Source organism: Rhinoraja longicauda, chromosome 6 (assembly GCF_053455715.1).
Source record: "Rhinoraja longicauda isolate Sanriku21f chromosome 6, sRhiLon1.1, whole genome shotgun sequence".
Classification (NCBI taxonomy): domain Eukaryota; kingdom Metazoa; phylum Chordata; class Chondrichthyes; order Rajiformes; family Arhynchobatidae; genus Rhinoraja; species Rhinoraja longicauda.
Genome location: NC_135958.1, coordinates 34,193,287 through 34,212,595, shown reverse-complemented (window position 1 = coordinate 34,212,595; position 19,309 = coordinate 34,193,287). Strand labels below are relative to the sequence as shown.

The following is a 19,309-nucleotide window of genomic DNA, read 5'->3' as shown; positions in this document are numbered from 1 at the left end:
ATTGAAGAAAACAAACTGTGTCCTTATTGTCTTAAACCACAATCTATGCAATGCTTGCCCATGGGAATCACTGTGAGTCAAAAACAAAATCACTGCAAAATTGGTGTTAGTTTGACTTGCAACAAAATCCTCTGGGAATATTTATGTATTTATTGGAAGCTCTCCACAGCTGAATTGTTTGTTCACTCTTCAGAAGTCAATAACACAGAGAGAAAAGAACTCAAAACAATCACTAGCACATAGAACACAGGCACAGGCCCTTTGACCCACAATATCTGTGCTGAACATAATGCCAAGTTAATCTAATCTCCTGGCCCTGCACATGTTCCTCAATTCTCTGTATATCCACGCATTTATCTAAAAGCTCCTATTGTATCTGCCTCCACTATCACCCCCGAGAGCATGTTCCAGGATCCCTCTGCTGTCTGTGTGAAAGAAATTGCCTGACACATGTCCTTTAAGCTTTGCCCCTCTTACCTTAAAGGTATACCCTCTGGTCTTTGATATTTTCACCCTGTGAGTCTCACAACATCAATTTAAATCTTTTCAAAGATGTTAAAATTAAGGAAAATTGCCCTTTTAACTGATAGATCACCCACCACAGACCTATTTCCACATTTCAAGATAACTAAATATTGGAGGTAGTTGATTGTTGATTATTGAACCATGCAATTTACAGCACTGGAAGACCTTTTGGCCAAAACAAGATATGCTTTATAAGCCTGCCTCAGTCTACAAAATCATAGTTAAAAGTCTGAGGGAAGTGAATGAAAAGAAAACTTGGACTGCCAAATATTTTCCTCATATGTTTATAGACACAAAATGCTGGAGTAACTCAACGGGACAGGCAGCATCTCTGGAGAGAAGGAATGGGTGATGTTTCGGGTTCAGACCCTTCTCCCTCATATGTTTGTTGGGATTAATTATTTCCTGGGCAGTTTATCAGCGAGAGGTTTACCTGCAATGCTGCGGCACTATCAATAAATGGCGGGCTTCTTTTCCCTCCTCAGACTGACTAATTGGCTCTGCTTTCCTTTCTGCCGCTAATATTATATAAGTGGCATGGCTGAGCTGGAGTAACTGTCCTCTGTGGGCTCTTTAGCTCACTACCTTTTCCATCATTCCATGGCCCAAGTTCAACCAGTCTCGTGGGAGACCGTGGGCATCCAGTTCAGATGTGGTTGGTGTTGCCAAAATGAAATGTAGAAAATAAAGTATGATGTCCTTTGGGAAGTGCAAGTTCATAGAAAAAAAAAGGAAAGCACTTCCATATGTGTTAAAATGAAGCTTTCATTGAGCTTAATTATGTTGAAATGAAAAACAAATGATAATTACCTCAGTGTGGCATCTCGTCATTTTTACATTTTGATCAAAAATACCAAGCTGGCAATGTCTCTCAATCACAATTATGGCGTCTGAACGAACTTTTTAAAAAAGCTTTTACCCGAGAGAGCCATGGAGGCTGAGTCGTTGAATCTGTTTAAATTGAACATTGATCATTTTTTATGTATTAAGAGAATCGGGGATATTGATTTAGAGAACATATAACAGCATAGCACAGGAAAAAGGCACGGTGGCGCAGCGGTAGAGTTGCTGCCTTACAGCGAATGCAGCGCCGGAGACTCAGGTTCGATCCTGACTACGGGCGCCGTCTGTATGGAGTTTGTACGTTCTCCCCGTGACCTGCGTGGGTTTTCTCCGAGATCTTCGGTTTCCTCCCACACTCCAAAGACTTGCAGGTTTGTAGGTTAATTGGGTGGGCAAATGTAAAAAGATTTTTTTTTTAATTAAAAATTGTCCCTAGCGTGTAGGATAGTGTTAGTGTGCGGGGATCGCTGGGCGGAGCGGACTCGGTGGGCCGAAGGGCCTGTTTCCGCGCTGTATCTCTAAATCTAAAATCTAAGTCGAAAGCCCAATGGCCCATAGATTCCATGCCGTACTTGACACCAAATGAACTAATCCCCTCTGCCTGCACATGACCGACATCCCTCCATATCCAAGTGTCTGTCTAAAAGCCTCTTTAATGCCACTGTTGAAGAATGGGAGGATGTTGCAGATGAACAAGATGAGCCGTGATCTTATTGAATGTCAGAGCAATCTTGCGCTCATATTTGACGTGTGATGTGTTTCTGACTCTGCTCCAGGAACGCTGGCCTGGCTGGATGGTACAAGTGTGACGTATGATAACTGGGCCCCAGGACACCAGCCTTCTCCATCAGCAACTTGCGCTTACCTTCTCCAGAGCTCCGTGCACCATTGGATGAGTACAGACAACTGCAGCCAGGAGCTTGACTTCATTTGTGAATACGGTAGGCAGGGTCTCCTTCCATTTCTAATTTATCAACTGAGGTGCAACACACAGACCTCTACACACCACCCAGTCTCTTTCTCTCTGTCTTTTCTACAGGTGTCCCCATATTTCTATGGTTCATTCACTTTCACATTGTTCATCCAATTACACCTATTTCTTCATAAGTCATAGGAACAGAGTTAGGCCATTCGGCCCATCAAGTCTACCCCGCCATTCAATCATGGCTGATCTACCTTTCCCTCTCAACCCCATTCTCCTGCCTTCTCCCCATAATCTTTGACACCCTTGTTAATCAAGAATCTGTCAATTTCTGCTTTAAAAATACCCAGACTTGGCCTCTGCTGTCTGCGGCAATGAATTCCACAGATTTACCCCCCTCTGACTAAAGAAATCTGACCTCAACTCCTTTCTAAAGGTGAGCCCTTTCCTCATTCACCCACCTTTCTTTGAAAGGTATCGTTTTTTTTTGTCTGGTTTGGATCATCCAGCATTTCCTGACTTCTTTCAAACCTGATCCTCGTACTATTTAGACCATTCTCTAATTTTACTAATGCCCCATGAATGTGTAATAATGTGGCTTGCTTTAGAAGCTTTTTGTGGATTACTTTGGCTCCAATATGGATCTGGGATTTGGGAAGGGAATCAAGAATCACTCTCCTTGACATCGGTCAGTAACCCATATAAGGGGCTGGTGATAACGAGCCAGAGGATGCAAAACTGTGCAAATTGATCCCCGAATCATCACCCGAGAACTTGTTCTGGTCCAGAGATCTGGAAGAGAAGAACCAGCATGAAAGAATGCTTGGCCACAGGTGTCTCCTGGGCTTCCTTGTCAATGCACCAAGAATGCAAAGGGTAGTTGGAGCTGTGGACGACCAATATAGTTTGGACCCCTCAAAATGGAGACTTGTTGATAAAAATGAAATTCAGCCATTTTAAACCAGCTTAATGCCTCAATGGTTCAATGGTTTCTTTATTATCACGTGTACCAAACCTTTTACGCATGCAGATCAGCAAGACTATCACCATAGATAAGCACAATGCATGGTTCGTGCAGAATGTACACAACAGCCCACTGTGTCTGTATGCGAGAGTCGCCATTTTGGTTACATTTTGCAGTCCCAGCTACAGCTGGCCTCAAAGGCTTAGAAAGGCTATTCACGTTATTGGAAGATGGTATGGGCAATTTCCAAAACATGTTAAAAATATCTTATTGCTAATTGAATACAATGAAATGATGGGGAAGTCATCGTTGTGTTACTAGAGACCACTGGAGATGACAATTGCAATGGTGACGGTCTACAGTTTCCAAAAGATCAAACTATTGATTTATCTTGCGTGTCGTTGTGTTTCTATCAGAGTCGGGCCGAGCTTTTGCCTGTGATCTCTTCAATGCCACGCTGCAGTGTGAGTCTGGGACGGTGATTCAAATAGGCGACAGTTTTTACGGACGCAAGTCTCTATCGTACTGTGCCCCGGAGGATGCAACCCCGACTGACCCTCAAGAATGCAGCTGGATCGATGCGAGGGAGAAAGTGAAAGGTAACGTGCTTGTATCGTCTGTCTAAAGACCAAGAGCATAGGTAGAACTGTTCAGAACTCTAGATTTGGATTACACTTGTCACATCTGTGTGCGGTCAGAGTTATCATCATGATGAGCAATTTTCCCGTGACCCAAGTATTTCTGATGTCTGTACTTTACTTAAAACTGACATCAATAGCGTAGGCTTATGATCAGAATTGTAAATGGTTTCATCCCTTCACTTTCTGCAAGTCTCCATTTCCTTTGTTGTTTAGGGATTTATGTTCTACTTGAGGTTGTGATCGAAGCCTCATCTGAGTTTAGTTTAGAGATAGAGCAGGGAAACAGGCCTTTCGGCCTACCAAAAGGACACAAAGTGCTGGAGTAACTCATCGGGTCAGGCAGCATCTCCAGAGAGCGTAGATACAGGTGGATGTTGGTTTTGGTCGGGACCCTTCTTCAGACCAGAAGAGGGTCATCAGCCTACCAAATCCAAATGGATCATCGATGACCCATTCACACAAGTTCTATGTTATCCCACTTCCTCACATGCTCCCTGCACACTCGGGGCAATCTACAAACCCGCACATTTTTGGGATGTTGGAGGAAACCGAGAACCCAAAGAAAACCCACGCAGGGGGAATGTGCAAACTCAGACAGCCCCCGAGGGAGGTCAGCATTGAACCTGGATCCCTGCCACTGTGAAGCAGCAGCCCTACCAGCTGTAGTGGAAGGTCCGCCTTGATTCTTCAAGGTTGGTACACCTTGGTACACCAACCTTGGTACACATGGCAAACCCATGGCAAACACTGGGTTGTTTGCCCTTTGGTTCCCTCTGCAGCCTCGCTCAAAACATTGGTGAATCTGGCACATCACTGAATGTAGAATCCAGGCGAATCTTCCACACAGCAGAGGAACATGCTGTACAATCAATGGCCTGACGGGAGGGTTGTTTATATTGAGATACTGGATGATTGTGTACTTATTTACCATATGCAGCAAATGTAACCCTAAAATGTTCTGTCAAAGGTCAGTGCCATGGACTACAGGCTTGCCAGGTTAAAGCCGATAACACATCCTTTGGTGATCCTTGTCCAGGACTGGGCAACTATCTTGTTGTAGACTACCATTGCAAAGAAGGTAAGAAACTGTATTGAAAAGTTGTCAAATGACTATATTCTCGCAAACATCAACAGAGTTAAATCGCATTGTGTGAAATGAATTCTGGCATGTTCTTCCTTTGACTTTTCAAATGGAAATATTATGACTTTCCAGGAGGACCAAAAGCTCCCACAATCAGGAAGCAACCTGCCTCGGCAGGGGAAAGTGGCCATTGAAAAAGCTGTACACGTTGTCAAAGAACTTGGCCAGATCTCTTAAAATGACACGTTTAAGGGCCTGTCCCACTTAGGCGATTTTAAGCCGACTGCCGGCGACTAGGCTGTCGCCGAACGTTTGCCGGGGTGTCGTGGGCATGATCGTGAGGAGTCTTCAATGAATCGTAGCGGATCTCGGCGCGTCGCGGAAAAAAATTCCAGATATAAATTTCTCGGCGACAGCTGGATTGTCGCCAGGTATCGTAGCTTATTGCGGGCGCTGTCGCATGCTGTCCCCAGGTTTGCTAGGTTGTCTCAGATGCATTTAGAAGCACGTAATATTAAATTAAGAAAAGGCATTTGAAGAAACCCGAAGATAGTTTTGTTTAACCAATTTATTTATCGTCAGGTCATTTGACAGGTAGATTGGAGGCGACAGTTTGACGGTCAGGTAAGCGTGGGAATTTTGCGATGTTTCCGAAGACGGTGTAATCTCTTAGCCAGGTGCTAGTTTCACAGAAAAATTAACTCGTATTGACCTGACTCGGCATTGTCGTGGTCATTGCCGTGGTCATTGTCATGGTCATTGCCGTGGTCATTGCCGTGGTCATTGTCGTGGTCATTGCCGTGGTCATTGTTGTGGTCATTGTCGTAGGGTAAAAGAAAATTTCGGCGATCTGCTACGACTTTGACAGTCGCCGGCAGTTGCCTTAAAAATCATGTAACTGGGATAGGCCCTTTAAGTCTTCAGTCCACATTGCATAAACAATAACTAACTTTTAGGTTTATGTATAGGTTTGAATTATTATTGTCACATGTAACGAGGTACAGAGAAAAGCTTTGCATGCATCTAAGCAGATCAGATATACTATGCATCAATATTATCAAGTCAAACTCAAGTACAATAGATAGAGCAAAGGGAAAGATATGGAGTTCAGAATATAGTTTTCAGCATTGTAGCACATCATTTCCATAAACAAATTCCAAGTCTACAATATTGTAGATGTGAATTGGGCAGTATGAAGGAACGTTCAGAAACCTGATAACAGAGGGTAAAAAGTTGTTCTTGGGTCTGGTGTTGTGAGCTTTCAGGCTTCTGTACCTTCTGCTGGACAGGAGCAGGGAGAAGAAGGAATGAGACAGGTGGAACAAGTTTTTGATTAAGTAGGTTGCATTTCCGAGGCAGCGTGAAGTATAGGTGGGAAGTCTCGTCTGTGTAATGGACTGGGCTATATCCACAACTCTCTCCAATTTCTTGCGGCCTTGGGCAGAGCTGTTCCCAAACCAAGCCCAGTGCATCCCGACAATATGCTTCGAAGGTAGACACAAAATGCTGGAGTAGCTCAATGGGTCAGGCAGCATCTCGGGAGAGAAGGAATGGGTGACGTTTCGGGTCGAGACCCTTCTTCAGACTGATGACAGGGGAGGGGGCGGGACAAAGATAGAATGTAGTTGGAGACAGGAAGACTAGTGGGAGAAGGGGGAGGGGATAGAGAAGGAAAGCAGGGACTATCTGAAGTTAGAGCAGTATGCTTTCTATAGTGCATCTGTAGATGTTTGGAGACTTGCTGAATTTCCTCAGTCTACTCAGGTCATCATTGGAGAAATGTGTCAACTTACCCCCATGCAATAATATTGCTTTCTGTATTTCTCACCGTCTCTGTGTGAGTAATTAACAAAAATATATCCAAATCATTCAACCTGACCAGCTACGACATGCTCCTATAAGGAATAATACTGAAAAACTGCTTGCTTCAGCCAAGCCAAGTGAGGTGGGTCTGCAGGATACACGATGATACTTGATGCCTGTTTGCTATTTTAATTAGGTCTCTCTTTGCTGGTTGATGATGTGTACAAAGTGCAAGAAAACATCACCATATCTTACAGGTGGCTGCTGCATCCATATTCTGGGAACCTCACCTGCAGTGTCTACACTGGCGATGGTGAGGTTATCGAGCCCAACAATCCATTGGAGTGAGTATTGCTTGAAAGTATAATTGGCTCAAATAAGGGAAATGTGAAGTCATGTTGTGATTCTCGTTTAACAATTGCAAGGTCCAGGAACTTTTCTGAAATCACCAATGGACGCATTATCTCTGCAGCTCTTTGGTTTATAAACCTGGGATGCAGGTACCCAGATCCAGAAAATGTAATTAACTGTTAGTTCTCTTCCTTTCTACACCAATTTAATTGACTTTTAGTTCCTTAACATTCCTCATTAATTTTTGTCTTTACTAATGTGAATTTTATAAGTTAATTGTTGCAATGTCCACTATTATTTTTAACACGTGTATTGCGTGTGAAATCGGCTCGAAAATATTTGTTTAGTGCCAATGTCTTATCCCTCTTATACACTTGTCTTTGGTTCTAAGGCCCCCACATTTATTCCTGACATTCTTTTAAAAAAAATATTTGTACATTTTTTTCTCCTTGAAAATTACTTGTTATATCTGAATATCAAGGTTGGTCATTCATTGTTGCATCCAAGAAGGCTCCAAGATCACAGACACATTTTTCTTAGTTGATAGTTTATGTGCCCAATATATCCAATTCCACCGCATGCCTGATGTTGGCCAGGTTTAATAAGTTCTGGAGTTAAGGATACAGTGAGCACCAATAAATGGTCAAACTGTTCAGCTATTCTGGTTTGAATAGAAAACTGCAGATGCTGGCTTAAATCGAAGGTCGACACAAAATGCTGGAGTAACTCAGTGGGACAGGCAGCATCTCTGGAGAGAAGGAATGGGTGACGTTTCGGGTCGAGACCCTTCTTCAGACTGTCAGTGTTTGGTCATTTTATCGTCTTTGGGGTGGCATGGTGGCGCAGTGGTAGAGTTGCTGCCTTACAGCGCCAGGCCTGGGTTCGATCCTGTCCACGGGTGCCATCTGTACAGAGTTTGTACATTTTCCCTGTGACCGTGCGGATTTTCTCCGAGATCTTCGGTTTACTCCCGCACTCCAAAGAAGTACAGGTTTGTAGGTTAATTAGATTGGTATGAATGTAAAATTGTCCCTAGTGCGTAGGGTAATGTTCGTGTGCGGGGTTGACCGATAGTTGGTGCAGACTCGGTGGACCGAAGGGCCTGTTTCCACGCTGTATCTCTAAACTAAACTAAAACTAAATTGCCAGAATAACTTTCAAATAGAAAATAGACACAACATGCTGGAGTAACTCAGTGAGACAGGCAACATCTCTGGATAGAAGAAGGGTCTCGACCTGAAAAGTTACCCATTCCTTCTCTCCAGAGATGCTGCCTTTTCCGCTGTGTTACTCCAGCATTTTGTGTCTATCTTCGGTTTAAACCAGCATCTGCAGTTCCTTCCGACACATAACTTTGAAATACCTTTACCAAAGAAATGTAACAAAGAACTTTATTGAAAAATGCAATGGGTTAACTACCTCTGTATTAGTGGAGGAAGGCCACACTGATGAACAGATACATCAGTCTGAAGAAGGGGGCCGGGCCCCGACCCAAAACATCACCTGTCCATTCCTCTACAGATGCTGCCTGGTCCAATGAGTTACTCCACCGTTTACTCCAGCACTTTGTGTTTTGCTCAAGATTCCAACATCTGCAGTTCCTCCATCTGTATTGATTTGATCTATTATTTTCTCAATTTCTTTTAAAAAAGGTCTGTTACCAACATAACGCACCGGTATCAGGCGACGGGTCTCTTCACCATCAGAGTTGAATGCGCCACTAGTGAATGGCATGTGACAGCCCAGAAAACGGTCTCAATCCAACAGCCCATCAGTGGTTTTGGAATCATCAAGTGCTACAATGCAAATCAATCAGAAGATTGCACCGTTCGATATGGAGATCCACTGTGGATTCAGCTTGTAGTTGAAGCAGGTACAGATCATCTTTCATGAGTACTGGTATGAATTTCAGTGATTTTATCCTTTAGTATAAATAAATCTTCCCGTCAACATCATTTAGAGATTGTACAGTTCCACATGGCGATCAAGATGGCGGCGCAGTGGTGCAGCGGTAGAGTTGCTGCCTTAATTTCCCCGGTGTGGGACGAATAAAGGAATATATTATTATTACAGCGCCAGAGACATGGGTTCAATCCTGACTACCGGTGCTGTCTATATGGAGTTTGTGCGTTCTCCCTGTGACCATGTGGGTTTTCTCCGAGTGCTCCGATTTCCTCCCATACGCCAAAGACGTACAGGTTTGTAGAATAATTGGCTTTGTTAAAGATTATAAATTGTCCCTTGTGTATAGGATAGTGCTAGTGTACGGGGTTCGCTGGTTGGCGCGGACTCGGTGGGCCAACAAACCTGTTTCTGCGCTGAATCTCCAAAATCAAACATGGGTTCAGCTTGAGGTTGAAGGCAGCACTGCTTATTTTTCATGAACACCAGTAGGAATTTGTGTGTATTTATCTTTTAATAGAAACTAGACCAAGTGGACCCGTTGGGCCCAAACCTCCCCTGCATTGGTGCAGCACCCTCTCCTCCCCCACTCCCCCTCCCTTCCCCCGCTCACCCCCTCTCTCCCCCCTTTCTCCCCTTCTCTCCCCCCCCCTTTCCCTCCCCCCCTTTCCCTCCCCCCTTTCCCTCCCCCCCTTTCCCTCCCCCCCTTTCCCTCCCCCCCTTTCCCTCCCCCCCTTTCCCTCCCCCCCTTTCCCTCCCCCCCTTCCCTCCCCCCTTTCCCTCCCCCCTTTCCCTCCCCCCATTCCCTCCCCCCATTCCATCCCCTTCAATGCCCCTCCTCCCTCCTCCCTCCCTCTCTAGGAGATAGATTTAAACTTTAAAATGTGAATAACTTTAAAAATATAACACCAATTGCAATGAAACTGCTTCCATTAGCACCAGGGGCAGCAGAGAGTTAGTTGGGCCCAATATTAGACATTAGACAATAGACAATAGACAATAGGTGCAGGAGTAGGCCATTTGGCCCTTCGAGCCAGCACCGCCATTCAATGTGATCATGGCTGATCATTCTCAATCAGTACCCCGTTCCTGCTTTCTCCCCCTACCCCCTGACTCCGCTATCCTTAAGAGCTCTATCGAGCTCTCTCTTGAATGTATTCAGAGAATTGGCCTCCACTGCCCTCTGAGGCAGAGAATTCCACAGATTCACAACTCTCTGACTAAAAAAGTTCTTCCTCATCTCTGTTCTAAATGGCCTACCCCTTATTCTTAAACTGTGGCCCCTGGTTCTGGACTCCCCCAACATTGGGAACATGTTCCCTGCCTCTAACATGTCCAACCCCTTAATAATCTTATACGTTTCAATAAGATCCCCTCTCATCCTTCTAAATTCCAGTGTATACAAACCTAGTCACTCCAGTCTTTCAACATATGACAGTCCCGCCATTCCGGGAATCAACCTAGTAAACCTACGCTGCACGCCCTCAATAGCAAGAATATCCTTCCTCAAATTTGGAGACCAAAACTGCACACAGTACTCCAGGTGCGGTCTCACTAGGGCCCTGTACAACTGCAGAAGGACCTCTTTGCTCCTATACTCAACTCCTCTTGTTATGAATATTATCGTACTATCGTGTACTGTTTTGGCTGTAGTTTAGGAACAAACAAACAAACAAGAGTTTTAGTATATAGATAACGCTGTCCATTAACATAGTTATGATGAGGGCATTGTGCAAAGGGAACGTTATGGTTGGATTGTGGTTACATCACTGAATTCAGCTGCCTGGCTTAATGTTTTCTGGTGCTCAGCTGGGGAAGTTAAATTCAATCAAGGATAATAAAAAGCTTTCAAGATGGTCCTGATACTCAGAGTGTTGTAAAAAAAAACATTCATTAATATTCTTCAGGGAAAGAAACCTATTATGTCAAGTCTCTGATCCAGATTCTATACCCACAGCTATGAACTGTGCTCAGAAGCTATTCTGTAATCATCACCACTTTTTCTGGATGAAAAACATAATATTTAATAATAAATTAGTTTACCACTGATGTCCATATTCACAGAACAAAACAAAATGCCCCAGTGCCATGCGTTACAGGATCCAAATAACTTTAGACTTTAGAGATACAGTGTGGCAACAGATCTTTCGGCCCACTGAGTACGCATTGACCAGCATGTACTAAACACTATCCTACACATTGGGGAGAATTTTTACAATTAACAGGAGCCAATTAACCTACAAATCTTTGGAGTGTGGGAGCGAACCAAATCACCCAGAGAAAACCCACGCATTCACAGGGAGAACGTACAAATTCTGTACAGCCGGCTCCCATAGCCAGGATTGAATCGAGGTCTGTTAAAGCATTATGGCATTGCAGTTACAGTTACAGAGAAAGTGCAGATAAAAGAAGTACAATGAGGTAGGTTGGAAGATCGGGAGTACACCCCATCTTGTGGGAGGACCATTCAATGGTCTGATAATGTAGGGATAGAAGCTGTTTCTGAATCTATGCTTTCACGATGCAGATGTTGGTAAGAATCGTTAGAGACATGAGAAAAGTCCTTACTCGTCTGAGTACTGCACTGCAATGTCAGATTTGACCTTTATGCCAAGTTTAGTTCAATGATATTTGACCTCCCCCTCCTTAACACCAACTTTTTAATTCCAAGGTGGGAGTCCTATCAAATGAACTAACTAGGTTTAAAATGAAGAGTAAGAGGTAAGATCCAGGTTATATAAACATCAGCAGCTGTGGAGGTATTTCAAATCATTAGTCAAGGCTTCTGGATTACAGTGACTAAGTCACCCAATTTACCCAACTTAAACAATGGGTGTAATGGTGCAGCTAGTAGGCCTGTTGTCTCTCAGGTTCTGCATTCAGCGTTCAATCTGATGGTGGGTGTATGAAACGTGCACATTCTCTTTGTAACGGCATGGGTTTTCCCTGGATGCTCTGGTTTCCTGCTGCATCCATGATCATGATCATGTCCTTCAGCCATCACAAAATGCTGGAGTAACTCAGCAGGTCAGGCAGCATCTTGGAGAGAAGGAATGGGTGACGTTTCGGGTCGAGACCCTTCTTCAGACTGATGTCAGGGGGGGCGGGACAAAGAAAGGATATAGGTGGAGACAGGAAGACAGTAGGAGAACTGGGAAGGGGAGGGGAAGAGAGGGACAGAGGAACTATCTAAAGTTAGAGAAGTCACACTCAGCCATGATCACATTGAATGGCGGGGCTGGCTCGAAGGGCCGAATGGCATACTCCTGCACCTATTGTCTATTGAATCCCAAAATCCCAAACACGTGCAGCTTGCTAGGTTAATTGGCTATAGGAAATTACCTTTAGTAAGTGATAGAATCTGGGAGGAATAGATAGGAACACAGGGAGAATAGGATACAAGGAAAATTGGCGGGGGAATGGGATTGCCCTGCGAGCCGGTCTGAATTGGATTCCTTCCGTGTCATTATGAAATATAAGATATGTTTAATGCTTTAAAAACTGTCCGATTAAATAAGCCGAGAGTAATTGTTCAGTGTTCTGCCCTTGCAGGTACAAACGTAACCTATGTAATGTTATCTGGAACAGTCACCCTTCATACAGTCATGGTCCTCCAAGGAACTATCCCTCAGAATGTCACGATGGACAATACCACACAAGGGCTGGTAGGTGCAGGCACACACCAGATAACCATCCGAGCGAAGAACAATGTCACAGCTCGAGACATATCTCAGAATATTACAGTTCAGTTTGTGGAACCAATCACGGGTTTGAAAGCTACGGTAAACTCAGCAGTTTTGGAGCTTGGGAGCGATCTGACGATTAACATCTCTGTATCCCGCGGAGCCCCAGTGGAGTTACACTTTGAATTCATCGGTCCAAACGAGACCTTCTCTGAAGCCATTGAGAATCCTGATGGCAATGTGGGAGCCTACTGCCTTCCAATGAACTCCGAAGGTAGCTATCGTTTCTTTTTGCTGAATAATCTTAACAGGGCTTTGCATTTACTGAACTATTAGTCACTCTTGCTTCTGGGATAACGATTAGGATGGTACAGCTAGTAGACCTGTTGTCTCTCAGGTCTTGTATTCAGCGTTCAATCTGATGGTGGGTGTGTGGAGTGTACCTATTCTCTGTGAGGGCATGGGTTTCCCTGGATGCTCTGGCTTCCTGCTGCATCCCTAGGATACATTTGTGTCAAGAAACCAAGACATTATGATTCATTTAAACAAATGAGATTGTTCATACTGAGACAATTGGCTTGAAATCATCAAACTTTGGTCTCAAATTATGCCATTTGCCTCGAGGAGAAACTGAAAACTAAGCAAATGATGTAAGAGCTAATTACACCTGTTTTCTGATATTTCTGTCAGAGACCAAGAGAATTCCCTTTGTCTCAGGGCCATTAACTTTAATATGTTATTACTCAAATGATTCTGATTGACTAAATCTTCCTTTTTGCTCTTGAGGAAAACACCTTATTTATCGTCAATTACCCATTCACCATATTATTGTAAGTGAAATCTAGAAACGACCTCTTCACCCCATTTATACTGAGTTTCCCTTTGGCCTCCATCTATGCACAGGTACTTTTCTGGTCCAGGGGAAAGCTATCAATGCTTTATCCAGCGTCAGTTTTAATGTTGGCAACATAACCGTGGTGGCACGCACTACAGCTCCAACGCCCCATGATAATGATGGTAGATGTAAGTACTCTTAATTTATTTTTTTTGTTTAAAAATAACATTGGAAATTCAACAGCTTTCGATCTGCTTCTACCTTCCATCCTTCCTGAGGGCTGCCCATGTACTATAGCGCTACAACTCTCCCCTCTCCACATTTGGTAGTGGGAAACTGGAAGGTGGCAGCTTTGTGCAGGTCCACCACCGAATTTCCGGCATATGGTGGTCTTATAATCAGGACAAAATTTCGAGAGAGCACTTGAGTTAGCGGACAAGGGAAATCTGTGGAGTCAGATCTGACTGAAGAGTAAATCAGATTTGCGGTAAATCAGCTAAATGGTGCAGCACTGATCTTGCATTGTCCAACTAAAACCTTTACCATCCCCCTACACGGTGGCGCAGCGGTAGAGTTGCTGCCTTACAGCGAATGCAGCGCCAGAGACCCGGGTTCGATCCTGACTACGGATGCTGTCTGTATGGAGTTTGTACGTTTTCCCCAAAGACGTACAGGTATGTAGGTTAATTGGCTTGGTAAATGTAAAAATTGTCCCTAGTGGGTGTAGGATAGTGCTAATGTGCGGGGATCGCTGGTCGCGGGTATCGCTAATGTGCGGGTATCGCTAAAATCTCTCAAAGTCTGAAGTTTATTCATAAGTTTGTAAATAGTGGGCCGAATGGCCTAATTCTGCTCCTGTCATTTTTGACCTTATGACCTTATCACTCAGTTCAATTCACAAGCGGTGGAATCATAAGTGACTGCAGATGCTGGAATCTTGAGCAAAAGCCAAAGTGCTGGAGGAACTCAGCAGTCAGTGAATGGACAGACAACATTTTGATCCTAGGTTCGATCCTGACCTCGGGTGCTGTCTGTCTTTGAGGAGTTTTCACGTTCTCCCTGTGCGTTTCCTCCGGGTGCTCCGGTTTCCTCCCATGTCCCAAAGACTTGCGGGTTTGTAGGTTATTTGGCTTTGGTAAAAAAATTGTCCCTAGTGTGTAGGATAGAACTAGCGTGAAGGGCCTGGTTCCACCCTGTGGAGAGCTTCCGTGCTCTCAAAAACTAAAACTGAAAAACCAAGTTCTTGCTGGTAATGAACACAGATTAGAAATCATGGTCATGACTGTTGTCGGTGAAACAGGAAAGGAGATGGTAAAACAATTTCACAGCGAATATTAAGAGAATACATTTAGGAGGATACTATGAAATAGTTTTACCAGCTCCCTTTTTGTTTCGCTGGCAGCAGTAATGATCTTTGTTCCTTGAGTGTTTTACAAAATGCAAAAAAGATGAACTTTTTTGAGAAACATAGAAACAGAAAATAGGTGCAGGAGTAGGCTATTCGGTCCTTCGAGCCAACACCGCCATTCAATATGATCATGGCTGATCATCCAAAATCAGTACTCAATTCCCACTTTTTCCCCATATCCCTTGATTCTGTTGGCCCTACGATCTAAATCTAACTCTCTCTTGAAAACCAAAAATTCCAGTGAATACAAGCCCAGTCGACCCATTCTTTCAGCAGATATCAGTCCTGCCATCCCAGGAATTAACCTGGTGAACCTGCGCTGCACACAATACTCCAGGTGTGGTCTCACCAGGGCCCTGTACAACTGCAGTAGCACCTCCTTGCTCCTATACTCAAACCCTCTTGCAATGAAGGCCAACATGCCATTAGCTTTCTTCACTGCCTGCTGTACCTGCATGCTTACTTTCAGTAAAACATCTTCACTCCCTTTATTTCTGTTTCATTGGCAGCTTCACGCAATAAAACCAAGGATGGAGCTGAAGTATCTTCACCACAGGTAAGCAAATTTAGAATTCATTATGTAATTATATTAAAATAATTGGAATGAAAATAAAATCCATTAAATGCTCTAACCAGCCTTTCTCTCCTGTTCAACTCTGATGGAAGCTTCCAGCTGTTCACTTGTGGAATCTGCTTCTGGTCCAATAGATAACACAGTCATAGAGAATCAAATCTGTACCATTTGTCCCTATTCAGATTTGAAGCAGTTTGTAAAAACAAAAATAGAACTTTTCCTTAATTTTACGGCACTGGGCAATGCAGGTGCTGGAATCTAGAACAAAAGTGCTGGAGAAACTCAGCCTGTCAGGCAGCATCTGTGGAAGGATTGGACAGAATATGTTTCAGGTCAGGAACCATACTCAGACTGATTGTAGTAAGGAGGAGAGAGCTGGATAAAGCCTGGCAAGTGATAGGTGGATACAGGGGAGGGTGAGTGTTTGGCAGATAGGTGGAGTAAGTGATAAAGGCTGAAGGCGGAAAAGAGACAAAAGAATATCAGATAAGGAGAAAGGAGGAGTGAGATGTAAAGCCAGAGAGAGGAATTTAGGTGCAAGTGGACCGACAGGAGGGGAAAGAGGGGGAAGATAAAAGGGAAAGAAAGGACTTGGGGGATGGGAGATTAGTTTAGTTTAGTTTGAGATACAGCACGGAAACAGGCCCTTCGGCCCACCGAGTCTGCGCTGACCAGCAATCCCCGCATATTAACACTATCCTACACACACTGGGGACAATTTTTACATTAGCCAAGCCAATTAACCTACATACCTGTACGTCTATGGAGCATAGGAGGAAACCGAAGGTCTCGGAGAAAACCCACGCGGTCACGGGGAGAACGTACAAACTCCGTACATGCAGCACCTGTCGGGATCGAACCCGGTTCTCTAGCGCTGTAAGGCAGCAACTTTACCACTGCGCCACCATGCCGCCCTGCTGCACCACCGTGCCCGAGGTGCATGAAGAAGGGGAAAGGAGCAGGGCGTCTGGAGGGTGGGAGATAGAGGAAGAAGTGGGTGTGCAGGAGACAAAGAGAGGGTATGGGAATATTATTTGGAGAATTTCAATTTCATTTCCTTGGGTTATAAGCTTACTCACATAATTTTACTCAGTGCGTAAGAAGGAACTGCAGATGCTGGTTTAAACCAAAGATAGGAACAAAAAGCTGGAGTAACTCAGCGGGACCGGCAGCATCTCTGGAGAGAAGGAATGGGTGACGTTTCGGGTTCAGAAAGATCGTCTGAAGACGGGTCTCGACCCAAAACATCACCCATCCCTTTTCTCCAGAGATGCTGCCTGTCCCGCTGAGTTACCCCAGCTTTTTGTGTCTATCTTTAATTTTACTTGGTGTTGCTGTCATAGTTTTAGGTGCAGCACAGGACTCTTTTTGCTAACGCACAATCTCAGCCACTTCATACCAGACCATTGGATGGCACAGTAACACAGCTGGAAGAGCTGATGCCTCACAGCGCCAGGGTTTGATCCTGACCTCGGGTGCAGTCTGTGTGGAGTTTGCAAGTTCTCTCTGTGACCGTATGGGTTTCCCCCAGGTGTTCCGGTTTTCTCCAATATCCCAAAGACATGCGGGTTTGTAGGTTAATTGGCCTCAGCAAATTGGCCCCAGTGCGTCGGGAATGGATGTGAAAGTAGAGTAACATAGTGTGTACGGGTGATCGATGATTGGCGTGCGCTCAGAGGTCCAAAGGGCCCATTTTCATGATGTATCTTTCAATCAATTCAATCAAACCCATTGTATGACTTCAATGGGAGTTCTTTAAGGCAGTTCATGACATACTGTATGCGGAGCCAGTAACAGTATACGTAATGGCTGTGAAGTTCCTCGAAATCATAACCATTATTGAATTAAACGAGGATGAGAGGAGATCTTATCGAAACGTATAAGATTATTAAGGGGTTGGACACGTTAGAGGCAGGAAACATGTTCCCAATGTTGGGGGAGTCCAGAACAAGGGGCCACAGTTTAAGAATAAGGGGTAGGCCATTTAGAACTGAGGTGAGGAAAAACTTTTTCAGTCAGAGAGTTGTGAATCTGTGGAATTCTCTGCCTCAGAAGGCAGTGGAGGCCAATTCTCTGAATGCATTCAAGAGAGAGCTAGATACAGCTCTTAAGGATAGCGGAGTCAGGGGGTATGGGGAGAAGGCAGGAGCGGGGTACTGATTGAGAATGATCAGCCATGATCACATTGAATGGCGGTGCTGGCTCGAAGGGCCGAATGGCCTCCTCCTGCACCTATTGTCTATTGTCCATTGTCTATTTGCCACGGTTATACTGCAGTTAAGGTGAGTAGCAGAGCTACTCCAAGCTAATTTCAGAACCATATTATTATTCTTCAAATTAAATCAAATCAACTTATCAATCATTGCTTGCTATTTTTTCAACTTTGTCCAATATTTTAGCAACCTGACCAATGGTTTTGCTTCTCTCAGACCCATCCGAAGACAGAAGTTCATGAAACTCTCCAACTGGATTCTCTACAAGCCAAGGTTACAGGTAGTCGTCTGGAGGCAGCAGATCCATTTTCTCAGCTGCTTCTGAGTGGGAGGAAATCGAGGAACTATGACGAGCATGACTACAGTAAAATGGCTTTCCATTGGTCGTGTGGTATGTTATTAAATCACTCAAAACCTCAGAGTTTAGTCAAAGCGTTTTAAATGTGTATGAAGGAACTGTAGATGCTGGTTTCAACCGAAGATAGACACTAAAAGCTGGAGTAACTCAGCAGGACAGGCAGCATCTCTGGAGAGAAGGAATGGGTGACGTTTCGGGTCGAGACCCTTCTTCAGACTAGTCAGGGGAAAGGGCAATGAGAGATATAGACGATGATGTAGAGAGATAAATAACACTTTGTGTCTATCTTCAGTTTAAACCACCATCTGCAGTTCCTTCCAACATATAATGTTGAGCTTAGCTGGGTAAGCTATGCCGAATTCAAAACACTATTAATGTGATATGGCTCCTGAATTTTAATTTCCATTTACAAGATGGTTTCGTGTCGAGACCCTTCTTCAGACTGGTTAGGGATAAGGGAAACGAGAGATACAGGTGATGATGAGAGATTTTGCCTGTCCCGCTGAGTTACTCCAGCTTTTTGCGCCTATCAGCGTTTTATTTGTACTTCTTTTCACATTAATCAATTTTCATTCAAAACAGTTGCTGTGTTCACACACCATTTATTTCCCATTAATAATTAGTTTAGTTTATTGTCATGTGTACCAAGGTACAGTTTAATTTGCACCTTTGTAATTATTTTTTTTAAAGTCCTACTTTTTAAACGTCCTTTGACATACTTAGTCACAGTCTCTGACATACCGTCCTTTCATAAGTGATTTATTTTCCCAAAAAAACCCGATCACAGTGTCTTCTTGGATAATTGGTTTCAGATAGTGACGAGCTGCCGAAATCCGTCTCACCCTCGGATACCTATTTCAATAATGCACCATATTTCCTGTTGCCCAGTTGAGTTTATGTTAAAGATACAGCGCGGAAACAGGCCCTTCGGCCCATCGAGTCTGCGCCGACCAGCGATTCCCACATATTAGCACTATCCTACTAGAGATATCACACTAGAGGCAATTTACAATTATACCAAGCCAATTGGAGTGCGGGAGGAAACTGGAGCGCCCAGAGAAAACCCACGCAGGTCACGGAGAGAACGTACAAACTCTGTACAAACAGCGCCAGTGGTCAGGATCGAACCCGGGGCTCTGGCGCTGTAAGGCAGCAACTCTACCACTGCGCCACCGTACTGCCCTTTTTACACTTATCCCTTTTCAT

General features: G+C 44.2%; 1 protein-coding gene across 1 annotated transcript in view; it reads left to right on the top strand.

The window, feature by feature from the left end:
• Positions 1-2,175: 2,175 nt before the first annotated feature.
• Positions 2,176-19,309, top strand: part of LOC144594367 (polycystin-1-like protein 2) — a 101,912-nt gene continuing 84,778 nt past the window's right edge. The window contains exons 1-9 of the mRNA XM_078400771.1: positions 2,176-2,309; positions 3,671-3,853; positions 4,863-4,973; positions 6,976-7,123; positions 8,783-9,003; positions 12,585-12,989; positions 13,619-13,738; positions 15,468-15,514; positions 17,962-18,136. Of these exons, the coding sequence (XP_078256897.1) occupies positions 2,261-2,309; positions 3,671-3,853; positions 4,863-4,973; positions 6,976-7,123; positions 8,783-9,003; positions 12,585-12,989; positions 13,619-13,738; positions 15,468-15,514; positions 17,962-18,136 (1,459 nt within the window). The 5' untranslated portion in view covers positions 2,176-2,260. The remainder of the gene's footprint in view (positions 2,310-3,670; positions 3,854-4,862; positions 4,974-6,975; positions 7,124-8,782; positions 9,004-12,584; positions 12,990-13,618; positions 13,739-15,467; positions 15,515-17,961; positions 18,137-19,309) is intronic.